Below are 23,844 nucleotides of genomic sequence, written 5' to 3'. Positions count from 1 at the left end.
TTTTTGATCATCACACCTGGGAGTTGGGAGGTTTTGTCTAGGATGCGTCTAAACGTCCTACAATGCACGGGACAGCCCCCCACAGCATAGAGTTTTCCAGTCCAGAAGGTCCACGGTACCGAGCTTGAGACCCCTGACGCCCTGTGGGCTCAGCCCTCAGATGCAGCCAAGTTCCCGCTTCAGGGAGAAAGTTACCAGGTGAGCCCCCCCGTGTGCGGAGCACCAGCCCAGGGGCATGGAGACGTGTCTGGTGCCAGCTCTGCCTGACCAGCTGTGTGGCCTTGAACATGTTCCTGAACTGCTCTCCCAGCCTCAAGCCGCTGAAATAAGTCAACGTCTGTGAGTGCCTTGAGGGGTGAGGGCCCTCAGTGCTTTTGCCAGCCGTATCCGCCAGGCCCGGAATGTTGGAGGGTCGGCTAATAACCAACTCCAGGCTCAGATGGCCTGTTCCATGACGGCTGTAGCAGCTACGAGAAAAGGGACGTTGAAGTATGGAGTCAGGGAGAGTCTGGACCACGGTCGGAGGCGGGGGTGGTTCTGGCTGTGTGTCATTGGGCAAGATCTTACCCTCTCTGGGCAGCAGCCTCATGTCAATGGGGACCAGTGGGGGACTATTCCAGATCCAGGCATCCCTGCACTTGATCTGACCTGCTCCCTGGGTAGTTGCACACCCGTACATTATGTTTCCTGTGCCTCAGTTTCCTCTGATGTAAAATACGGGCCGTGGCATTTGCACACAGGCCATTGCGGGTGTCAGTGCCACTGCCAAGACCCAGCCTGCCCGGGTCTGTGATTCCGGGCCTGCTACTTTCCTGCCCTGCGGCCTCGGGCAGGTGACTTAAACCTCTCTGACCTTTGGTCTCCTCCTCTGTAAATGAACGATTGTCATATGCCCTGGGTCACAGGCCATTACAAGAGGGCCAAGAGATGAGACGGCAAGGGGCCAACAAGGGGGCCTGGCAGGTGGGGAGCCCCGTAGAGTCTTTGCTGCTGTTCCTTCCTCCATGATGAGGGTGAAGGGGAGTCCTCGGACTGGGCTGGCACACGGTAGGGGTTCGGTAAGCTCTGGATGCTTCCCGTGGTGTCAGTCAGTGGCCGAGGGACTCAGTGTGTGGCCTGACGTGGGCGTGGTGCTCCTTCTCTGTCTCGCAGGACGATGCCATCCTCCTTCACGTGGGGCCTCCTCCTGTCAGCAGGTCTGTGCTGTCAGGTTCCCGGCTCCCTGCACACGCTTCCAAGCCCCATCTGCAGGCACCCTCCCCCAGCATAGCCCCCAAACTGGCCAAGTGTGCCTTCAGCTCGCACCATGAACTGGCTCATCACTCCAACAACAACATCATCTGCTCCCCCATGAGCGTCGCAATAGCCTTTTCGATGCTCTCCCTGGGGACCAACGGTGACACTCGCACCCAGATCCTGTAGGGCCTAGATTTTAACTTCGAGGAGACACCTGAGGCCAATATCTACAAAGGCTTACAGCGTCTCGACAGCCAATGCCAGCTGACCGCCAGAAGTATACTATTCATCGACAAGAATTGGAAGCAAGTACATACGTTTTCAGAGGATGTCAGGAAGCTGGACCCCTCAGAAGCCTTCTCCGTCCACTTCAGAGACAACAAAGAGGCCAAGAAATGGATCAACCAATATATAGAAAAGGAAACCCAAGGGAAAACTGTGGATTTCATCAAAGATCTTGGCAAAGACACGGCTCTTGTTCTGGTGAATTACATTTTCTTTCATGGTAGGTTTTATCCCCAGCTTGAGCTGGTTCAAAAGGAAACATGCAAAAATGTTCTTAAACATTTAGTTAGTAAACTTTCCTTGACGGTCAGGGACGGGATAGGGCAGGTGCAACTAAGCATGTGTTATTCAATTTCCCAAACACAACAGATGACATGCTTTCCACCATCAACTAAGGTCAGGGGATGACGGGCGGGACCGTCAAATCATCAGTCATGGACAGTCATGGACTGGCCAGGTGGTGGGAGAGGCTGAGGCCTGAGTATATTAGGCACAGAGAAGGGGCCAGCCCCTGGGGAGAAAAGGATTAAGGAGTTGTGTTCTCAAGATGGTTGGGTAAGTAACATGACCAGCTGATGGAGCCCATAACTACCAGATAAAGAACTTTCACTTACTAGTCCCCATCCACACCCGCACATGCACACCATTCACACATGGAAACACACGCACACACTTCTAATGAGCACCTACACTGAATGAAACTCCCAGCGTGAAGCACCTTTGTGGCCCCGGGACATCATATTGGATAGCTCTGATTTTCCCATTTAGAAAACCAAGGTTTCAAGAATACCAGTCATCTCTTTTTTTTTTTTATTTTTTTTTTCAACGTTTATTTATTTTTGGGACAGAGAGAGACAGAGCATGAACGGGGGAGGGGAAGAGAGAGGGAGACACAGAATCGGAAACAGGCTCCAGGCTCTGAGCCATCAGCCCAGAGCCCGATGCGGGGCTCGAACTCACGGACCGCGAGATCGTGACCTGGCTGAAGTCGGACGCTTAACCGACTGCGCCACCCAGGCACCCCGACCAGTCATCTCTTTGAGGTGACACAGTTAGCTAGTGGGGAAAATGGGATGGAACCCAGATCCTTGTGACGGAAATTCGTATCTTTCCCACTACACCATGATAAATCAGTTGTGAGTCCTGTGGTCCTTTAGTAAAAATGCCCAAATGGTAGACACCCAGCCAGCAATACTGCCTATTTGCCATTGTTTTCGTTTTTATTTCAAGGAAATGCTAGAAAGACCCAGGTCCTTGATGGGCCTTCGGAAACATCCCTTCCTGGAACCCCCAAGACAGCTCTCATCCCATCACATAGGGCCCTGTTCCCAACTCTGGGTGGGGGAAGGTGTAGCCCGTCTCTGCCTCAAACAGCCCCCTGTGTCTCTCCCCTCCATGCCATAAGGCCTAAAGCTGTGCTGAGCATCGATGAGAATGTGACAGACTATTCTGGAGCCACGCCTTCGGAAGGGAGCACCTGGTCTAAGCATCTGTCCGTCAAGTTCAACAGGTCCTTCTTAGTCATCATCAGGGATGAGAGTACCAACATTCCCCTCTTTGTGGGAAAGATGGTGAATCCCATGCAAAAATAACTGCCTGAGTTCAACCCCGCTCTTTCAGGCCGGGCCCCCTCCCTAGATGACATTAAAGAATGGTGGACCTGGCCCAAGAGTGAGTGTGATGAGCCCATTCCTAATCTTCTTGTCTCGGGATCTCCCTTTCCATAGGATTCCTGTAGAATCCAGGTCACTACAAGTGTTCACATATCCACTTAATTCATATGCACTGGGCATGCACACTGTCCAGGCCCTGTGCTAGGCAAGATGAAATGTTGGCTGAAACCCACAATTTATTATTTTGTCTTATTTTATTTTTATTTGTGAGAGAGAGAGCATGAACAGGGAAGGGGGGGGGGAGAGAGAGAGAGAGAGAGAGAGAGAGAATCCGAAGTAGACTCCAGACTCAGCATGGAGCCCAACATGGGGCTCAATCTCATGATCGTGGGATCATGACCTGAGCTGAAATCAAGAGTCGGACGCTTAACTGACTCAGCCACCCAGGCGCCCTTGAAACCCACAAGTTAATAACAGAGATAGAAAGCCAGAAATGACAGGAGATGGGCTTCTCTAGGAATGGGACACGACACCTAATTAATAGCCTAGGTTTCAGTAGAAGAGTGACAAAGAGAGAAAGAGGCAAGGGCAAGCCAGGCAGATCACTCAACAAGGAGGAAGCTAAGGGGTCTGCGCTCATGTGGGGATCAAAATTAGAGTGTTAAAGGCTCACACCCACCTTAAATACTGGTGTTTGGACTTCTGGTTAGATCACACAATAAAACATAAAAATCATCAATTGTCCTGGGGGCGCCTGGGTGGCTCAGTCAGTTAAACGTCCGACTGTAGCTCAGGTCACGGTCTCACAGTTTGTGGGTTCGAACCCCCACATCGGGCTCTGTGCTGACAGCTCAGAGCCCGGAGCCTGCTTTGGATTCTGTGTCTCCCTCTCTCTCTACCCCTCCCCCGGTTGTGCTCTGTCTCTCTCTCTGTCTCAAAAATAAATAAACATTTAAAAAAATTTTTTAAAGAAGCAATGTCCTTGAAGAAAGCATTGGTTAATGCATCTCATATTTATGCAGCCAACCTCAGTGCCCCTAAATACGTGAAGCAAACATTAACCGAGTTGAAGGGAGAGGTAGCGACACAGTAACTAGAGAATCAATGCTCCACTTTGAATAACTGACAGGAAACCACACAGAAGATCAATAAGGAAAAGAAGGACTTGAACCACACTATAGACCAGCTGGGCTAACACACATACACAGAACACTCCACCAACAGCAGCAGAATACATTTTTTTTCTCCAGGGCACGGGGAGCATTCTCCAGAACAGACCATGTGTTAGGCCACAAAACAAGCTGTAACAAATTTTTAAAGACTGGAATCCTACTAAGTACCTTTACTTACCACAACAGAAGAAAACTGTAGAAATCAGTAGCAGAAGAAACACTGGAAAATCCAAAAATGTATGGAAATTTACAATTCTTACACAACCAATGGGTTAAAGGAGATGTCACAAGAGAAATTAGAAAATATCTTAACACACGTGAAAATAAAAACACATCAGGCCAAGACTTATGAGACGCAGAGAAAGCAGTACTAAGAGGGAAGTTTGTAGCTGTAAGCATTTACGTTACAAAGAAGAAAAATCTCAGATCAACAACCAACTTCGTATTTTAAGGAACTAGAAAAAAAAAAAAAAAGGAACAAACTAACCCAAAGCCAGCACAGGAATAAAATGATAAAGATCGGAGGAGAGATAAACAAAATAGAGAATTTCAAAAAATAAAACAAGAGTGAAAATCAACAAAACCAAGAGTTGGTTCTTTGAAAAGATGAACAACATTGACAAATCTTTAGCTAGACTAGCTAAGAGAAAAAAAGAAGAATCAAATCATTAAAATCAGAAATGAAAGAGGGGACATTTTTTTACACAAATAAAAAGGATCATAATAAGGAAATACTATGAAAAGCTTGAATGCCCACAAATTGGTTAATCTAGATACAGTATAAAAATTCCTAGAAACACACAACCTTCCAAGAATGAATCATGAAGAAATAGAAGATTGACACATGATACTAGTTACATCTGATGTATAACTAGTAAAGTGATTGAATCAATAGTTAACTCCCAACAAAAAAGCCCCCAGGACCACATGGCTTCACTGTTGAATTCTATCAGACATTTAAAGATGAATTCACACAAAGCGGACCACTTTCTTACACCATACACAAAAATAAAATGGATTAAAGACCTAATGCGAAACCTGAAACCGTAAAACTCCTAAAAGAAAACATACGCAGTATGTTGACATATGACATACGCAGTATGTTGATATATGACATCATCTTTAGCAACATAGTTCTCCTCAGGCAAGAAAAACAAAAGCAAAAATAAACTATTGGGACCACACCAAAACAAAAAGCTTTTGCACCGCAAAGGAAACCATTGACAAGACAAAAAGGCAGCCTACTTAGTGGGAGAAGATATTTGCAAATGATGTATCCAATAAGGGGTTCATATCCACAATGTATAAAGAACTTGCACAACTCAACACCAAAAAAAAAAAAAAAAAAACAAACAATGTATTAAATTTTAAAATGGGCAGTGGACCTGAGCAGACATGTTTCCGAAAAAGACATCCAGATGGCCAACAGACACATGAAACCATGCTCAACATCACTCATCAGGAAAATGCAAATCAAAACCACGATGAAATATCACCTCACATCTGTCAGAATGGCTAATGTCAGAAAGACAAGTAATAACAAAGGTTGGTGAGGATGCAGAGAAAAGGGAACCCTCGTGCACCGTTGGTGAGAATGCAAATTGGTGCAGCCAACTGTGGCAAAACAGTATGGAGATTCCTCAGAAAATTAAAAATAGAAATATCATATGACCCAGTAATTCTACTATTGGGTATTTACCCAAAGAAAATGAAAACCCTGATTGGAGAAGATATATACACTCCTACGTTTAGTGCAGCATTATTTACAATCGCCAAAATATGGAAGCAACCCAGATGTGTCCATCAATAGCTGAATAGATAAAGAAGATGTGGTGTTTATGTATATGTATATATATATACATTTATATGTGTATATATATGTATGTATATATAATATATATGTATGTATATATAATATATATGTATGTATATATATTATGTTATATAATGTATATATATATAATGTGTGTGTGTGTATATATGTGTGTGTGTGTGTGTATATATATATATATATATGTATAATGGAATATTACTCAGCCATAAAAAGAATGGGATTGTACCATTTGCAACAACATAGACGAACCTGGAGGGTATTGTGCTCAATGAAATAAGTCTTCCAGAGAAAGACTAAGAGATACAATTTCACTTATATGTGGAACGTAAACACAAAACACACAAGCAAACAAAAGCAAACAGAGCCTTAAACACAGAAAACAAACTGGTTGTTGCCGGAGGGGAAGGGGAGAAGGGGAGGATGAAAAAGATCAAGGAGATTTAAAGGCACAAAGTTCCGGTTATAAAACAGGTCAAGGAGATGAAAAGTACAACATGGGGAGGAATATGGCAAGCAGACAGGCCACAAACACCCCTCGGGCACTCCTGGCTGCCCAAGAACAAAGGAAAGGGGAAAAACAAATGAGTGATAGAGATCACAAGTCCTGCTGGACCCGAGTCACCTTCCGTTTACAAATATCTTAGTAAATTACAAGAAAAAGGCAGGTTTATCGATAGCCTAATCTCCAGAAACCTATAGACTCAGCTTCCTGGAGCCCCAACATCACCCCTCCATAGTGGTGTGGGGAACAAAGGCAAGAAAGAAATGGCAGGTAAGATTAAATTTCCTCCTAACCCGTAGCCCATTGACAAATACTTGAGGCAAATACAGAGTGTAACATTTCTCCAGGAACCCCCTACTGTCTTAATGCTAATGCTTTGCTACAGGGGAAAACAACCTTAGCTTGACAATAGCTAGGCCTCCAGGACCTTGTGAGTCTTCTTTAGCATTTGAAAATCTCCTTGAAAACTTCCCTTTAACTTACCTCCCCCAACTCCCAAGTATAAGACCAGCCTCTCCTCAGGGTCCCCTGGCAGCTCTTCTGCCCACAGGTCCTGTTTCTGTGCTTTAATAAAATCACCTTTTTGCACCAAAGATGTCTTCAGGAATTCTTTCTTGACCCACAAACGTATGGCCACCTCATCTTTGACAAAGCAGGAAGGAATATCCAATAGAAAAAGGCAGTCTCTTCAGCAAATGGTGCTGGGAAAACTGGACAGCGGCATGCAGAAGAATGAACCTGGACCACTTTCTTACCCCACACACAAAAATAAACTCAAAATGGATGAAAGACCTCTATGTAAGACAGGAAGCCATCAAAATCCTCGAGGAGAAAGCAGGCGAAAACCTCTCTGATCTTGGCCGCAGCAACTTCTTACTCAACACGTCTCCGGACGCAAGGGAAACAAAAGCCAAAATGAACTACTGGGACCTCATCAAAATAAAAAGCTTCTGCACAGCGAAGGAAATAATCAGCAAAACTAAAAGGCAACCGACAGAATGGGAGAAGAAATTTGCAAACGACATATCAGATAAAGGGTTAGTATCCAAAATCTACAAAGAACTTCTCAAACTCAACACCCAAAAAACAAATAATTCAGTGAAGAAATGGGCAAAAGACATGAATAGACACTTCTCCAAGGAAGACATCCAGATGGCCAACTGACACATGAAGAAATGCTCAACATCACTCATCATCAGGAAAATATCAAAACCACAATGAGATACCACCTTACGCCTGTCAGAATGGCTAACAATAACAACTCAGGCAACAACAGATGTTGGTGAGAATGCGTAGAGAGAGGATCTCTTTTGCATTGTTGGTGGGAATGCAAGCTGGTGCAGCTGCTCTGGAAAACAGTATGGAGGTTCCTCACAAAATGAAAAATAGAACTACCCTACGACCCAGCAATTGCACTACTAGGCATTTATCCAAGGGATACAGGTGTGCTGTTTTGAAGGGACACACGCACCCCCATGTTTATAGCAGCACTATCAGCAATAGCTAAAGTATGGAAAGAGCCCAATGTCCCTCGATGGACGAGTGGATAAAGAAAATGTGGTATATATATATATATATATATATATATATATATATATATATATACACACAATGGAGTATTACTCAGCAATCAAAAAGAATGAAATCTTGCCATTTGCAACTACGTGGATGGAACTGGAGGGTATTATGCTAAGTGAAATTAGTCAGAGAAAGACAAAAATCATATGACTTTACTCATATGAAGACTTTAAGATACAAAACACATGAACATAAGGGAAGGGAAGCAACAATAATAAAGAAACAAGGGTGGGGGGACAAAACAAAAGAGATTCACAAATATGGAGAACAAACTGAGGGCTGCTGGAGGAGTTGTGGGAGGGGGGATGGGCTAAATGGGGAAGAGGCACTAAGGAATCTATTCCTGAAATCATTGTTGCACTAGATGCTAACTAACTTGGATGTCAATAAATTAAATTTAAAACAAAAGAAAGAATTATTTCTTGGCCATCAGCTCCAGACCCCACGAATGCCCCATCACCACAAAGACTTCATCAATAATGTTGTATAATGACACATGGTGACTACATTTATCATGATGAACATTGAGTAATGGATAGAATTGTCAAGGGACAGATCATCTAGGCAGAAAATCGATAAAGAAACAATGGCTCTGAATGATACTATGGGCCAGATGGACTTGACAGATACACTCAGAACTTTTCATCCCAAAGCAGCAGAATACACACTCTTCTTAAGTGCACACAGAACATTATCCAAAATAGATCACATACTGGTCACAAAACAACCCTCAATAAATATAAAAGGATTGAGATCATACCATGCATATTTTCAGATCACAGCGCTATGAAACTTGAAATCAACCACAAGGAAAAATTTGGGAAACCTCCAAATGCATGGAGGTTAAAGAACATCCTGCTAAAGAATGGATAGAATTATCACCGTATTGGAAAAAAAAAAAAAAAAGAATTCGCAGATGCCTTCCTCAAACTCTTCCAAAAAAATTGAAGAGGAGGGACCACTTCCGAACTCGTTTTACGAGGCCAGCATTACTCCAATACCAAAGCCAGAACAAAGACGCGACAAGAAAAGCACAGACCAACATCTCTGATGAATATGGATGAGACACCCAACCGAACACTAGCAAGGGGATTTCAGCAGTACAGTAGGAGGATCATACGCCCCGACCAAGCGGGAGTTAGTCCTGGAATGCAAACATGGGTCACATATGGAAATCAATCAATACAATACATCGCATCCACGGAATGAAGAGAAAAAAACAAAACACGTGACTGTCTCAGTTGATGCAGGGGAAACATTTGACAACATTTTTCACACCCTTTCATGATAAAAACACTCCAAGAAAAGAGGAATAGGAAGAAGCTCCCTCAACAGCATCAAGGCCACGTATGGAAAGCCCACAGCTAACATCATCCTCAATGGGGAAAGACTGAAAGTCTTCTTCCAAGATCAGGAACAAGCCCAGGACACCTGCTTTGGCCTCTTCTACTTCACGAAGTTGAGGCAGTGAAATTAGACAGTTGTGCAAGAGCCAATACCGTGAGACTGCAATTCTGCGAGGTACTTAGAGTATGGAAGTCACAGAGACAGAAAGCAGGGTGCCGGGGGTGAGTTACACGTCGTAAGATGGTGAATGTTGTATGTTTTACCACAATGAAAGACAACATAATACAAATCAGCTTTAAATGTGCTAGTAACGATAACTGTATGACCAATGGTCTCCAAAGAAGCCAGTGAAATTCCTGACATTTTAAGCTATTATTCCTAATCCTATGGCTTTCATGATAATTTTACATCAAGTTGTTTAAAAAAAAATACGTATGCAAATGCCATGCCATAAATGCCATAAACAAAGCCTAAGGACATATCTTGTAGCTGATATGACAGAGACTCATTTTAATTTTAAAGAACTCTCTCAAATCTATAAGGAGACAGTAAGTAACCCAGGAGAGTAATGGGCAAAGGATTTAAACAGGCAGAGTACCGAAAAATAAGTACAGGGGTGCTGGGTAAGCGCCCGACTCTTGGCTTCAGCTCAGGTCGTGATCTCCCGGTTCGTGAGTTCGAGCCCCACGTCGGGGTCTGTGCCGAGGGTGCGGATCCTGCTCGGGATTCTCTCTCTCCCTCCCTCTGCCCCTTCCCTGCTCGCTCTCTGTCTCAAAATAGATTTTAAAAAATTAAGTAAATAAATACAAACGTCCAATGGGAATATAAGAGATTTCTCAAACCCATTCCTAATTTTAAAAACACAAACCAGAGTCCCGTATGCCACCTGTCAGATTGGCATAAACGTGCCAGGTTGACGATACTCACTGCTGTTTACACGTGAAGAAACACATCTCCTCAATAACAGAGACGGGGGGAGGATGGAAGTGGATGCAATCTTGCGGAAAGATAGTTTTGTGACATCTGTTAAAGTTAAAAGTAGAAAAAAAATACCCTAGTTTTCGATTCAGGAATTTCACCACGAGGAATTTACCCCATGGAAATATTTACAAGCAACAAACGTAAGGAAAAAAGTTATTTCTAATTGCAGCATGGAAGAGCAAAAAAAAAAAAAAAAAAAAAAAACCCTAAATGTCCTTCGACAGGGAATCGATTACATAAAATTAGGGACATCTCTCTAATAGAATGTCATGCAGGCTTTTGAATGTCATACATAGGCTAACTCTATATAGGCCAATAGGGCAAGATCTCTAAACAAAATATGGTAAAAAGCAACAGAACAGTGTACAATGTGTGATTTCTCATGTGGACACACGCATTCACTTATTTAGTAAGCATCTACTATGCACAGCTGTGAACAAAACAGACAAGATCCCTGCACACAGGAGCTCCATGGGGGATAAGCCACAGTCCTGGGAAGTCAATACCCTGCGTAGAATAGGGGTAAGTGATGAGTCTTACAGCAAAAAATAATGCAGGGACAGGAGATGGGAAGTGTTGGGGTATGAGAGACATGCTCAGACAGAGTGGTGAGGGAAGGCCTCACTGAGAAACCCAAGGCAGATGAGGAAGTAAGCTATCTGGAAGAAGAGTAGCCAAGGCATAGGGAATGTGGTGATGCAAAGGCCCTGGGGCAGGAGTGTCTGGCATGGTCAAGGGAAGCAAGAAGGCAGGGTGCCTAGAGAAGGGGATAGTATGAAAGATAGAGAAGTAGAAGAGGCCAGAGATGCCAAGACATTTCCCACGTTAGTTTGTGTTATGGGGGGAAAAGGGTCCTTGGTGAAATGGCTTTGGAAAACTCTAGACCGAGTGTGATTCCTTAGCCTCTCCCAAGTATTACCATCCACGTGGGAAAGAGAAGAGGTGGCGTTTCTCAAGTTTATTTGACCCTGAAGCCCCTGTTTTTCTTTTTACAAATCATCTCTAGGCTTCCGTGGAATGCACTTTGCTGAATGTTGCCGTGGGTGAGGAGGCTGTTAAGCGAGGAGGATTGGTTGGCGAGGCAAGATGAGGTGTAAGGAGGTCTGAGAGCGTACTCCCCTGTCACAGACACCTGCTGCCCCTTCTGGGCTAACACGCCCTTCTGCTGAAAGACAGTGATGTGAATACCAGTGCTCCTGCCCCCGGACACTCCGTGGCCCCCACTGAAGGCATACTGATGGGGCAGAGTCGCACTGGACATTCTTGGTTCAGGGTGACAGCATCATCAGCTGCTGCCCAGAGACCCAGCCTACAACCTCCTCTCTGGGCATTAACCGAAGGGCAGCTGAGGGGCAAGAGGCAGAGTGGACAAACAGGATTGTCAGCTGGGGAGGAGGTGGCCAGGCTCAGGATTGCACAAGCCCACATCACCTTGGGCCTGTTAATATTAACTCAGTCTCCAGCCTGGGGGGATGCCAGCTATCTCCAAAGTCACTGCCCTGACAAATATTGTTTTGCTCTTCTTGTTGGCTAGACCTTCAATGATTCTCTCCTGGCCTTAGATTGTGATCCTGCTGAGTCCCCCATAAACATGCAGCTCTAATCCCCTGCAGTCGCGTGTTGGCGAACATTCCCCCCACGGGACCAAGTGGTACCTGGTAAAGGACTAAATGTGAGCAGAAACCCAGTAGAAGCAACGCGCGTGGTCAACCAAAGGGCTTCAGGATAATTGTCATCCTGAGGCATTTCAGTAATTGTGCCACAAAAGCCACTTCTGGGAACACATTTCTTCCTGGTGGGCGCCCCCTGACTTTGGTGTCTGGACACTTTTTCGACTCCTAGTTATTGTTCATATAAACTGAATTCATACAGAAGTAGACTCAGTCAACGGATCATTCTCTCACTCAAACGTCTTACACTAAGTAAATCATTCATTGGTCCAACTGTCTGTGCTAAATGCCAACCACACGCCAGCCCAGGACTATACATTGTGCTGTGTGTAAGTTCTGTGTAAATTCAGTGAATAACTTCATTACAAACTTCCTTGAAAAAGAAGCAAGGGCTCTGTAGACGTTCTATCGCACTGCCGCTTCTTTGGAGGATTGTCTTCGGGGTCAAAAAGGACAGGGGGACGGGTTGTGCACTGCCCACGGATGCCTGACAGAGGGAGCGTGGGGTGTGAAATCCAGGCCACGCTACACTTGCCAAGTGGTGCGCCCTGGCATGAGGTGGCATCCATCTGGTATAGCAGGTGTTCTTTTTAATTTACATAAAGATGTTATTACTTCAGCGGGTACGTGATAAAATGAGTATAGTAAAATGTTAATGATTGAATCTCAGTGGTAGATTTAACATGTCCACTGTGAAAGTCTTTCTACTTGACTCTACATTTTGAAACTGACCGAATAACACGTTGAGGCTGGGAAAAGTGGAATGTCATTCCTTGTCACGTTATGCAGGGGCCAGAGAGACGCTGTTATGGGTTGAATTGTGTCCCCTGTCAAAAATTCCTGTGTTGAAGGTCTAACTCTCAGTACCCCCAGGATGTGACTTCATTTGGAGATAGAGTCTTCATAGAGGTCATCAACTTAAAAGGAGGGCATTAGAGTGGACCCTAATCCAATATGACGGGTATCTTTATGAAAAAGGGAAATTTGGTCCCGGAGACGTGAGCATAGGGGGAAACAATACGAAGCTACAGCAAGAAGTGAGCGAGAAGATGGTCAGTCTACAAGCCAAGGAGAATAGCCTGGAACAGATCCTTCCCTCATAGCCCTCAGAAGGCCCCAACATTGCCAACAGCTTGACTTCAGACCTCTGGCCTCCAGAAATGTAAGACAATACATTTCAGCCACTTAAGGAAGCCAATCTGTGGTACTTAGTTTTGACAGCCATAGCTGACTAATGCAGGTGCCTTTTCTAGTCTGCGTTGAGGGAGGCAACCTGAAGGCTAGCAGAGACCGATCTCCATCTTGAACTCCTCGAGTAGATAGAAATGTGGGGTTTGGGTTGCTGGGCACTGACCATGAGCTAATGTTTGCCTTCAGAGGAGGTGATGATGAAGGGAAGTCACTGCCCACTGGCATCTAAAGAACAGTAATGCCCAACAATGGGGCTACGAGCAAAGAGTTTTGCCACTATTGACTTTTGACATCCAACACTATTCCACAAATAAAGACGCAAGACAGGGCTGTTTAAAAACCAACCAAACAAACAAACCACAGGAACCCAAGCAACCAGCCGTGGCAACCAGGCAAAAGAGTTGTTGGAGCCTGGTTCTGTTCCTGGCACTAACCACTCACAAACTTACATCATCTTGGATAAGCCATTCAAATTCAATTTTCTCATTCACAAAGACACAGGTTGCAGCTAAGATTAAATAAGGGATTACATGGAAAGCTTTAAGCACACAGTAAGTGCTTAAGAAATGGGGGCAAAACTTCAGAGATAAGATTGAGATAAGCCCCATGAGGGCTAACAAACAGGCTCAAAGGCTTGTTTGTACAATAAACAAATGGGTGCAGGCGAAGGTCGGCAAGACTGTGGATGTCAAAATCAATACTCGGCTGATATCAGCTGTTTTTCCATATTAGACACTGTGAGAACTGACCGTGGTTTATTGTCAGTCCTGACAGAATGTCCACTGGCGTAGAAAGAATGCTTGCTCATGAGGCAAGAGAAGGGATTCTAATTCTCACTTTGCTCCCGACTATGTGACCCCTGGTAAGTTCCCGTTACCTCCCCCAACCTCTACTTCCTTGTCTATAAAATGGCCTAGACTAAAAATGACAAACACATAGTCATGGGCAACTTCTTCAGCCCTCACATCCACACAGGCTTCACCAATCAACCGCGGCCCTATTTTCATCTTCGTTCAGACAGAGCCTCCAGAATCCTTCTCAAGATAAGATTCTGGGAATCACTATAAGAGATCCAAGATGGCAGCATGGATGAACACCAGTTATTTTCCTGCCCCAGATGATCTCTAAAATGCCTTCTCCGGTTCCTCTGTTTTCTGAGCTTGATTCCCTTCTAAGCGAGAGATGACTTTGTTTTGCATCTTTCAAGACTTCCGTGTGGGAATTATTTGGGACACTTCACTGTCTGGGCTCTTCCCTTTTGAGTCATCCTTCTCCTTCAGCTCCCCTTCTCCCGGACCAAATGTCCAACGCTCCCCTAGATTTGGGGGACCCGAGATCCAGGGTCCTAGATTGTGGTAACTCCATCATTTTAAGTAACTGACTTCCTCTGCCCATGCCAAGACAGACCTGGTGAATGGATTAAGGCACTCTCATCAGAAAGATGAAGCCTCTAATGCCTTCTCAACTCAGTCTTTTTGGCAGCCCTTACCAATGGCTTCACATTGATGTGTCAGGTAAAAACTATTGGCCACTTCATTGCAAGAAAATGCGTCCAAAGATACTCTAGATACTCTAGAAGATACTTCAGAAGAAATTATTAAACCAAGATCAGCTCTGCGTGTGTGTGTGTGTGTTGATGGATACCAGATACCAGCTCCGAACCAATAGCATATGAATAGCTTTCTTTTCCATCTCTAATTAAGCCTTCAAACCACCTTTCCAATTCTCTTCTTACCACTGCAGCCACCTCAGAATGTGCCTGTGCTCAGGAAGCCATCTATTACAGTAGAAGGCAGATCAGGGTGTCACATACTTTTGCATGCCAAGCCTACCTCAGTCTCAACAAGCAGCTGATTTTGAAGAGGTTACTCAACCTTTCCAGGGTTCACCTGCAAAAAAAAAAAAAAAAGACTAACACCTCCTCATAGGGTCATGTTAGCACCTAGTCTACCACCTGGAACACGTTACACAAATAAATAAGATTGGCAGCCATCCCTGCATGTGTTGCTATCATTATTAGTACTATACCTATATTGATCTGCTGGTCCTTGGGCTTCTGCTTGGGAAATAAAGTACTGCTCACACTCTGGAGAAGTGCAAAAGGGAGAAAAGGCACATGAACAAATTGGAGGAATACAGTGTGACGACGGTGGAATCTGAGCCCATCTGGGGCACAACTCACAGTTTGCTTAGTCCACATCTCTTCTTCCTCCGGTGTGGTTGCCCAGATTCTGTCCATCCTTCAGGGTCCAGCTCAGGTATACCTTCTTCCAGGAGCGTCCACTGAGTACTCAAGACTCCGTCTGGTGGAGGAAGCTTCATCTTAGTCAACTCTAGTTACATTCCGTCAGTTTAACGTGACTTTTGTCAACCCAGTGTTCTGTCAGTCACTTCAGGGTTTCCCCAGCCCAGAGTTGCATACACCCCAATACCCATCCCTGAGGTATCTGAGTATGGAGACAACAGATATCCATGGTCTCAAGTGAGACAATCCTCTTGACGGCAGAAATAAGATCACTCTGAATCCCCCCTCAATGCCCACCCAGGGTTAAGCACAGTGCTTCAGAAGCAGATGGATGGGTACATGGATGGGTGCGTGCATAAATGAATGCAAATGGATGGGAAGATGGAAAAACACTTTGCCAACAGAATGTGGCATCTGTCCTTCCTCCTTAGCCTCTCTGACAATGTAGCCAAGCCACCTTCCATGGCCAAGTCAGTTCAGCATCTCCTGTCCCTCTAGTGAGCACTGCACATTACGTACCCCAAAGATGTAGGTGCCACGGGCTAAGGGCTGGAACATTTGCCTAACGAGGGTACACCCTGACCTTCCTGTGCGTTTCTGCCTCCCTGACCACCAGAATTGGCTACTAATGTTGACTACCCTCTCTTCTCCTCAACCAAGGACAGCTGCCCACAGAGGCCAGCCTTGAGGGTGCTGTGGATGCATCAGACTCCTAGTACCTGGCCTGTAAGTGAAACTTACCTTCCCCGAGCCTCATTCCTGGCCCCCATGGCTCCCAGTTAGTACCTGAGGAACAGTCCTCTCTGCATGGCTATGGGCTGGGATATGGGGTAGGGTATGGGAAGAGAACACAGCAGCAACCATAGGATCTGGGGCTTACCTGCAGGTGGGTCTTATTGTAGGGTCACCTCGTTCAGAAATAGGGAGGCAGTGAAGGATAAAAATCAAGCCTTTGGGGGCAGCAGACCTGAACTCGAATGCTGGTTCAGTCACTGGCTGAATAAGCCACTTATTGAATAAGCCACTTCACCTCCCCTGGACTCCAAATGTTGCAAGGGTTGGTTGCGAGAATTAAGTAGAGTATTGCTCAGAGTATTGGTTCAAAGGATGAGACTTTTATGAAGAGACTGCATGGAAAAGTTGGAGGGGAAAAGAGGAGGGTCTCTGGTGAGGACCCCAGAAGTTAGCAAAGCGAGGGGGCTCTTGCCTGCCCAGAGCTGACGCTGTAAAGGGAAGAAATGGTGAGAGCAGGGGCCATGAAGGAGGCACTGTCTGGAAGCATCCAAGATGATAGAAGGATACAGCTGCTCCAGAGGCTTGGAGCTGAAGTAGGGAGGAATGGGGACCAATCCTCCAACCCCTCTCTCCTCCTGTCCAGCACACCCACCCACACTCACCCACTCTGACACCCAAGAACAAGTCAGCGGACAGGAGCGCCTGGCAGTACAGGGCAGAGGGGTCAGCCTCCCGGGACGCGACAGAAAAGGACAGACGGTAGATCAAAGAACAACGTGCAAAAAAAGATAGCCACTAACAGAAAGAGGAACGGCCAACTTTGGCCGAGCACTTACTGTGTGCCATGAGCACACACACTATTTCATGTAACTTCGGCTCAACAAAGAGTTTAGCCCTGAGCGTACAATCACTCCCTACAGTAGAATACTCCATGTTGGTTTAATGGAGTTTCCCACTGATCTAGAATTCAGATTCTGGACATTTTTAAGGGATATGGGGGGAATCAGCGACCCCCTCACCCCAACCCCCAACCCCAAGTTTTCCTCAGCAACTCTCTAGAACGAGGGTGCGCATTTTACCAAATCATAAAGCATTGTGCGTGGAGTGGGGGGGGGGGGGCTCCAAAGATGGGGAGATGTGACCACGGCCGAGGGCGATGGGGGGATGGGCTGGTGTTCACCCCTGCCCAGTCGGACAGAGTGGCAGAGCACCCTGATTCCTGGTGAAGGGCCTGGAATGCGTGGGGGAAGCCAGGAGTTCTCTGTCTCCCTCTCTCGGGGAGCCTACCTAACCCTCCCCCTGCCATCCCTTTCTCTCTAGACCAGGCCATCAGCTTCTCCCATTCCACAATGACAAACACCACCGTTCCCATGCTCACAGGACAGAAAAGTCAGCCACAGGACAGGGGCAGGCCGGCTCAGTCCCAAGTACAAATTCTGAAGGAAGAGTCTGGCCGTCCTGGATCAGGTCCCCAACTCCAGATCGATCAGCACGGCGGGAGGTGGGAAGCTGATGCCTAGGAGCTAATCTGTAATGGTAACAAAACGTGGGCATAAATATACTACAATATGGAAATATAAGTGTAACAGACAGGAAAGGGGAACAACCCGTATAGGAAAAAAAAAACAAACTACTTTTAAAGGCCTAAATTGTTACAGAGCTATATTGCATCCTGGTTTAAAAGACTCACTTTTAGAAAGAGAGATGTTTTCTCTCAAGTAAATAGTTCTTATTGAAATCCCATCTGGAATTTTTCCAATTTGCAGATCGTTTCTGAAGTTCATCCGGTGGAATGAACCCACATAAATAACTGATAATTTTTGAAAAAGAAGACTAAAGTGATTTGCCTTGCAAAATATCTGATGTATTTTAAAAATTACAATAATCAAAACGGGATGGTACCAGCAGAAAAAAGAGACAAGTGGGTACAAGGAACAATATAAAATGTCCAGAAAAATCTGTGGTAAGTGGACTTTTCTACAGAGCAATGATGGCTTTTCAAATCCACGAGGAAACTGTGGTTTAGTCCATAAATGCTATCAGTTCGATCCATTGCCCATTTGAGGAATGGGATACTTGGAGCCTCACATCACACCAAATGCAAATTTAATTCCAAATAGATTAAAGAGACAAGCACAGAATTATAAAATACAAAAAAAAAAAAAAGTACTTGAAGAAGGAATGGGTGTGTGTGGTTTCTTATAATCTTGGGACAGGAGAGTCTTTCATTAGCGTGACTGTTGGCAGATCAGAGTGCACAAAACACTAAAACTTCTTTACGATGAAAGGCAAAGACAGACTAGCCAAAGAAAACACTCGCAGCATCTATGACCAGCAAAGGCTCAGTATTTGTTATGTACTTCAGAATTTCCTGCAACCCAGTCAGGGGGGAAAAAGACAACTGAACAACAATAAAAAGGTACAACAAAAGGCTATTTCCATCTATTACATAGTCAACAATAAAATGATGCCAATATCCAATCAGAAAGAACATGGCGTAGTAGACAGCTTCACCTAGAGTTTGTAGGAACAGAATGGGTTCAGACTTTGTGGATGGCAAATTGGTATTACCTAGGAAATTTAAATGCATGCCAAAGTCATAAATGAATGCTACAAAATCATTCACGTTGTTCACGCAGCATTTTTGAAACAGCAGGAAAAAAAATCAACAGGGGCATCTGGGTGGCTAAGTCAGCTAAGCATCCGGCTCTAGATTTCAGCTCAGGTCATGATCTCAGGGTTCCTGAGTTTGAGCCCTTCCTCGGGCTCTGCCCTGGCAGTATGGAGCCTGCTTGGGATTCTCTCTCTCTCTCTCTCTCTCTGCCCCTCCCCAGCTCACTCTTTCTCTCTTTCAAAGGAAGTAAATTTTTAAAAGTTTGAAAATCCATCAGTAAAGATGATTTAATAACATAGCAAGTGTATCCTTTCTATGCAATATATAGAACCATCAAAATAATGGAATGATGGGCACCTACTGACAGATTAGCAAAATACATCCAGCGTATATCAAATTAAAAAGCAAGTGATGGAACACTATGCAAGATGTAATTCCACTTCATTTTGAAGTGTGCCCATACGATTATTCATACATATAGCTACGTTCTGTGTGTCAATATCACATATTCAATTCACACACAGACCTAAGCAAACAAACAAAAAATTCGAGGCCAACGTACAACAAATTCTTAAAACTGATTACCTTTGGGGGGCAGGATTGAGTGAGCAGGCAGGAGCTGAATCTCGATAATGTGACTATTACATTTTAAATAGAATTTATTATTATAACTAAAATCTAAAGAAGCCTGCAGGCTACAGCTAGGACTTTTTGTCGAACGCCTATGGTTTTACCGAACACCTACTGTGTTTCACCCGCCACGTTCTCGCATCGAGCTAACCACAGTTCCAAAGTCAGGATTCAAACCCAGGTCTACCCGATCCCAAAGCCTGTGTCTCACCCAAGTGCTCACTGTTCCCCTTGAACTTCCTGTTAAAGCTGACCCCAGGGCGCTCCATGGAGGAGAGAGCAACGGGAAGCATTCTGGGGTCCCAAGCCCTACCGGACTGGGTGACGGTGCTCTGTGTCCCTGTTTGTCCAGGATGGTGCCCCCGACTCTGTTCTTCTGGCCACTGGTGGCCAGGCTGGGTCCCCATGCCTGTGGCCAAGGGGCTCCAGACCAAGGAAATCATCCAACCCCAGTGACCCCGTCGGCCCCCTCAACCTTCCCAAACAACTCCCACTCGGTCTTCAGCCCGTACAGGCGGACGGTGGCCGCAAACCCAGGCAAGAACATCATCTCCTCCCCGCTGAGCTTCTCCACCCCCCCTCGCCTTGCTGGCTCTCCAGGCCAGGCCAGCAGCACGCACCCAGGTCCCAGAGGGTCTGGGCCTGCCCCTCGTCCAGGTCCCAGACAGCATGGTCACGAGCACTTCAGTCGGCAACTCCTTGCCCCGCTGCGGTCCCTGGAGGCGTGCCAGCCACACACGGGCAGCACGCTGTCTGTGGACCAGAGGCAGTACCTGTCACACAGGTTTGTCGACATTGCTCAGAATCTGTCCCACACGGAGGTCTTCCTCATCCCCTTCGGGAACAACCAAGTAGCCAGGGAGTAGATGCACCATTTTGCCAGCGGCAAGATCGGGAAGCTGGCCCAGGAATGGACCCCAGACACTGTCTTGATTCTGGCCAATTATCTTTTCTTTAAAAGGAAGACATTCTCTAGGGGGTATTCGAACCCCTTTGCAGCTTGTCTCTTGTCCCACTCTCCCCTACCTCTCTGAGAATGCTACCCCTTAACTCCTGTCTCTCCCGTACCTGCAGCCCGTCTTCCGATACCTTCTCCTGAACATTCTAGTTCCCTCTCAGGCTATAGCCCCATCGCAACCAAAGTTTCAGGTAGGGGTGCCCCCACACAGACCAGCTACATAATTTGTGCGTTTCACAGTGAATGAATATGTCGGGGCCCTTGCTCAAAACTCACTTTTCAAGGCGGCGACCGCAGAGCATTAAGCTACATTTGGGGCCCTGATGACAACTGGGTTGCACCTCCTCGAAGCCAGCCCTGCCCACGCGGCTGTCCCAGGCTGCCTTCCATGCTACCAAACACGAGCCCTGCTTCTGGGCCCAGGGCGCATCTCAAATGGTTTTGCAAGCTGTCTCCCATCCACCCTCAAAGAACAAACCTCCTTGTTAAGCCGGGAGCCCTGTCCTTCTGCGTCCACCCAGCTTGGCTACATTTAACTCTGTTTTGTGGACTCTCCTCCTTGGCACTTTCCCCTCGTGGGCTCAGCATGCCTTTCCTGTTTCCCCTACCTCCGCCATTTTTGCATATCTCCCTCTCACGAAGAGCCCCATTAAATGATGGTATTTCAGTCATCTTCTTTGGGCCAGCTTGGCCCTCCAGTGGCCCCTACCCCTCCTGCACCCTGGACCCTCAACTCCTCTATGCCCAGCGCCAACCTCTCATGAGCTCCAGACCCATACCCCCCACCGACTGCCTGGTCACCTCCACCCAAATGTCCAAGAAGTGTCCTAAGTTCAGCATGGTCCAAGCAAGAAGAATTTCTTCCCCCTGTTTCTCCCCCCTCCAAATCCTCTCTTCCATTTCCTTCCCTCTAAGTCCGAATGCACCTGCCCAAACCAGGTCAAACCACTAGCTGGGCCGATCACCTGTCTCCTTTCCCTCCCACACCACACTTATAAACCGGAACCGTGACCTGTGGATGTTTGCTCCCTAATCGTTCTCCAGTCTGTCCCATTGTCCCTCTCCACTGCCACTGGCTTAATTCAGGCTACATTATCTCTTACCAAAAGTATCACAGTTGCTTCTTAACTGGCTTTCCTGTCTGCAGTTTGCCTCCCTTAATCCATTTTCCACCCTGCGGTTGGGGTAACCATGCTATCAGTCAAATTTGACCTTGTAATTCCACTGCTGAAAACCTGTAAGTCACGCCAACCCAACTGTGGCACTTAGGGTCATGCTCCACGTCTTTGGGTTGGACCACTTCAGTGACCTGCTCTCAGCTGACATCTTCAACCACATCTGTTGTCACCCTCGCCACCCTTCCTCCATCCAAGAGCCCCCTAGGCTAGTCACATGAAACAACACCCCTTTCCTGAACTGTGTGACCCCTCTTGCCTGTGGGTCTCTACAGAGGTCGCTCACCCCTTTACTCCCCATCTCCCCTCCATGTCCCCCGCCATCGGGTAACCCCCCCCTTTCAGGGCTCGGCTCCAAAGCCACCGCCCCCCAAGAAGCTTTCTTTAACAACCGCTAGGGTTTCCAAATTTAGAAACAAAACATAGTTATACCTCTATTAAAAAGTGTTTCTTATTTCTCTGAAATTCAGATGTAAGTGAGCATCCTATATTTTGTCTGGCAACCCTACCCACAGTGCCCCAAAGTAGATGGTGGTGGGAGAAATATTTTTTGTTTTCCACCTGCTGGGTGTGAGGTGCCTCTAGAACATGTGGATGGAGGTGACCAGATGGCCGGCGGGGGATGTGGGTCTGGAGCTCATAAGAGGCATGGGTGGACTGTGCATAGAGAGTTGGGGGTCTTCGGTCAACAGGAGGGTTAGAGCCACTGGAGGGGACAAACCCATCTCTCCTCTGTGGTCTGGGGTGGTACCACTTCCTCTCTTTAATCTCAAGACTTAACGCACGACGTTGTCGTTTTCTGATTACTCCTCTCTGTCCCCGCAAGACCGGGGGCTTCTGCATGTGCGAGAGGTTATTGCACCGTATAACACCTGCCTCACTGGAATCCAGACACTGTCAAGATGACAGCGCTCAGAAATTCAGCTTCCTGGTTCTCAGCGCTTCCTGCCCTGCAGGGTTGGCCGTGTGGCCCCTCAGAGCTGGACCCCTCAGCTTCTGGCCAGGAGCCTCAGCTGCCAGAAGAGAAGACAGAAAGTCAACTCCAAAGGAGGAGGGGCTGGGCTCAGCCCAGCCCTGACAAAGCTCCTCGAGCCCTGCAGCCTACGGTTTCCTTATAGACTGCATTCGGGCTTCTCCACCTGACACGGGGGAGAGTACAGCGTCGTATTTGGTAGAGTCGCAGTCAGCACTGTAATAGTAGAATTAATAGCCAACAATTACCAGGCAGCTACTATTTTCTAGGCATTGGGCTCAGGCTTCACTTAGAGCATCTCACTGAATGCTCGCAGATCTCCAGTGGGGTAGCTGTTATAGCTCCAGTTTATACATGAAGAAACTGAGGGTCCCCCTTCCGTCCCTGGCCTCCCCTCCTATCACCCTCTCCCTGACTCCTTTTGCTCCGGCTCCATAGGCTTCCCCATGCCCCTTAAACACACCAGACCCATTCCTGCCCCTGGGCCTTTGCACGTACCATGCCCTCTCTCGGGGCTATTCTCCCTGTCGTGTCATCACACCCTCCCCCTGTCAGGTTTTTTCCTCCACGTCTCCTTCTTAGGGAGACCTTACGTGAACCGATAACTCCCCTCCCCTGACATTTCTTATCTCCCTCTCCCTTTATTTCTCTCCTCAGCACCCCCCGCCCCGTGTAAGCTCCCCTACAACAACGGTCTCCGGTGCGCAACCCGACTGCCCGCACCGAGAACGATGCAGTAGCCCCTCCTGAACTATCTTCCAAACGAGTGAAATGTCTGGCATCCAGTGCCCCCTGCCACGAATGCTGGCACTGTCCCTTCTCTTGTCAGGAAAATGGAAAGTCCTCTGTGGCCCAAAGCCCACTGAGCTCAGACCCTTCTCGGCGAGCGAGGGGGGTCACCGTCCTGGTGCCCGTGATGCAGCGGCTGGGCTGGTTCCAGCTCCGACACACCAGCCACCTGCACAGCTACGTCCTGCGGCTGCCCGCCAGCCGCAACACCACCGCGGTCTTCGTTCTGCCCGACCCGGGCCCGGCCGGGGAGGCCGAAGAGGCTCTCGTGGAAGAGACCTTTGACACGTGGACTCAGCCCCTCCCGCTAAGGTAA

General features: G+C 46.8%; 1 protein-coding gene across 1 annotated transcript; it reads left to right on the top strand.

Moving 5' to 3' along the window:
* Positions 1 to 1,156: 1,156 nt before the first annotated feature.
* On the top strand, positions 1,157 to 23,844 carry LOC123386249 (alpha-1-antitrypsin-like protein CM55-ST). The gene is given in 5 exon segments (XM_045060673.1): positions 1,157 to 1,223; positions 1,226 to 1,741; positions 20,291 to 20,484; positions 20,708 to 20,782; positions 23,569 to 23,844. Coding segments are annotated over 5 exon segments (1,128 nt in total).

The sequence above is a fragment of the Felis catus genome, chromosome B3 (genome assembly GCF_018350175.1).
Source record: "Felis catus isolate Fca126 chromosome B3, F.catus_Fca126_mat1.0, whole genome shotgun sequence".
NCBI lineage: Eukaryota > Metazoa > Chordata > Mammalia > Carnivora > Felidae > Felis > Felis catus.
Note: the sequence above shows the minus strand (reverse complement) of the source record. Positions and strands in the feature narration are given on the sequence as shown.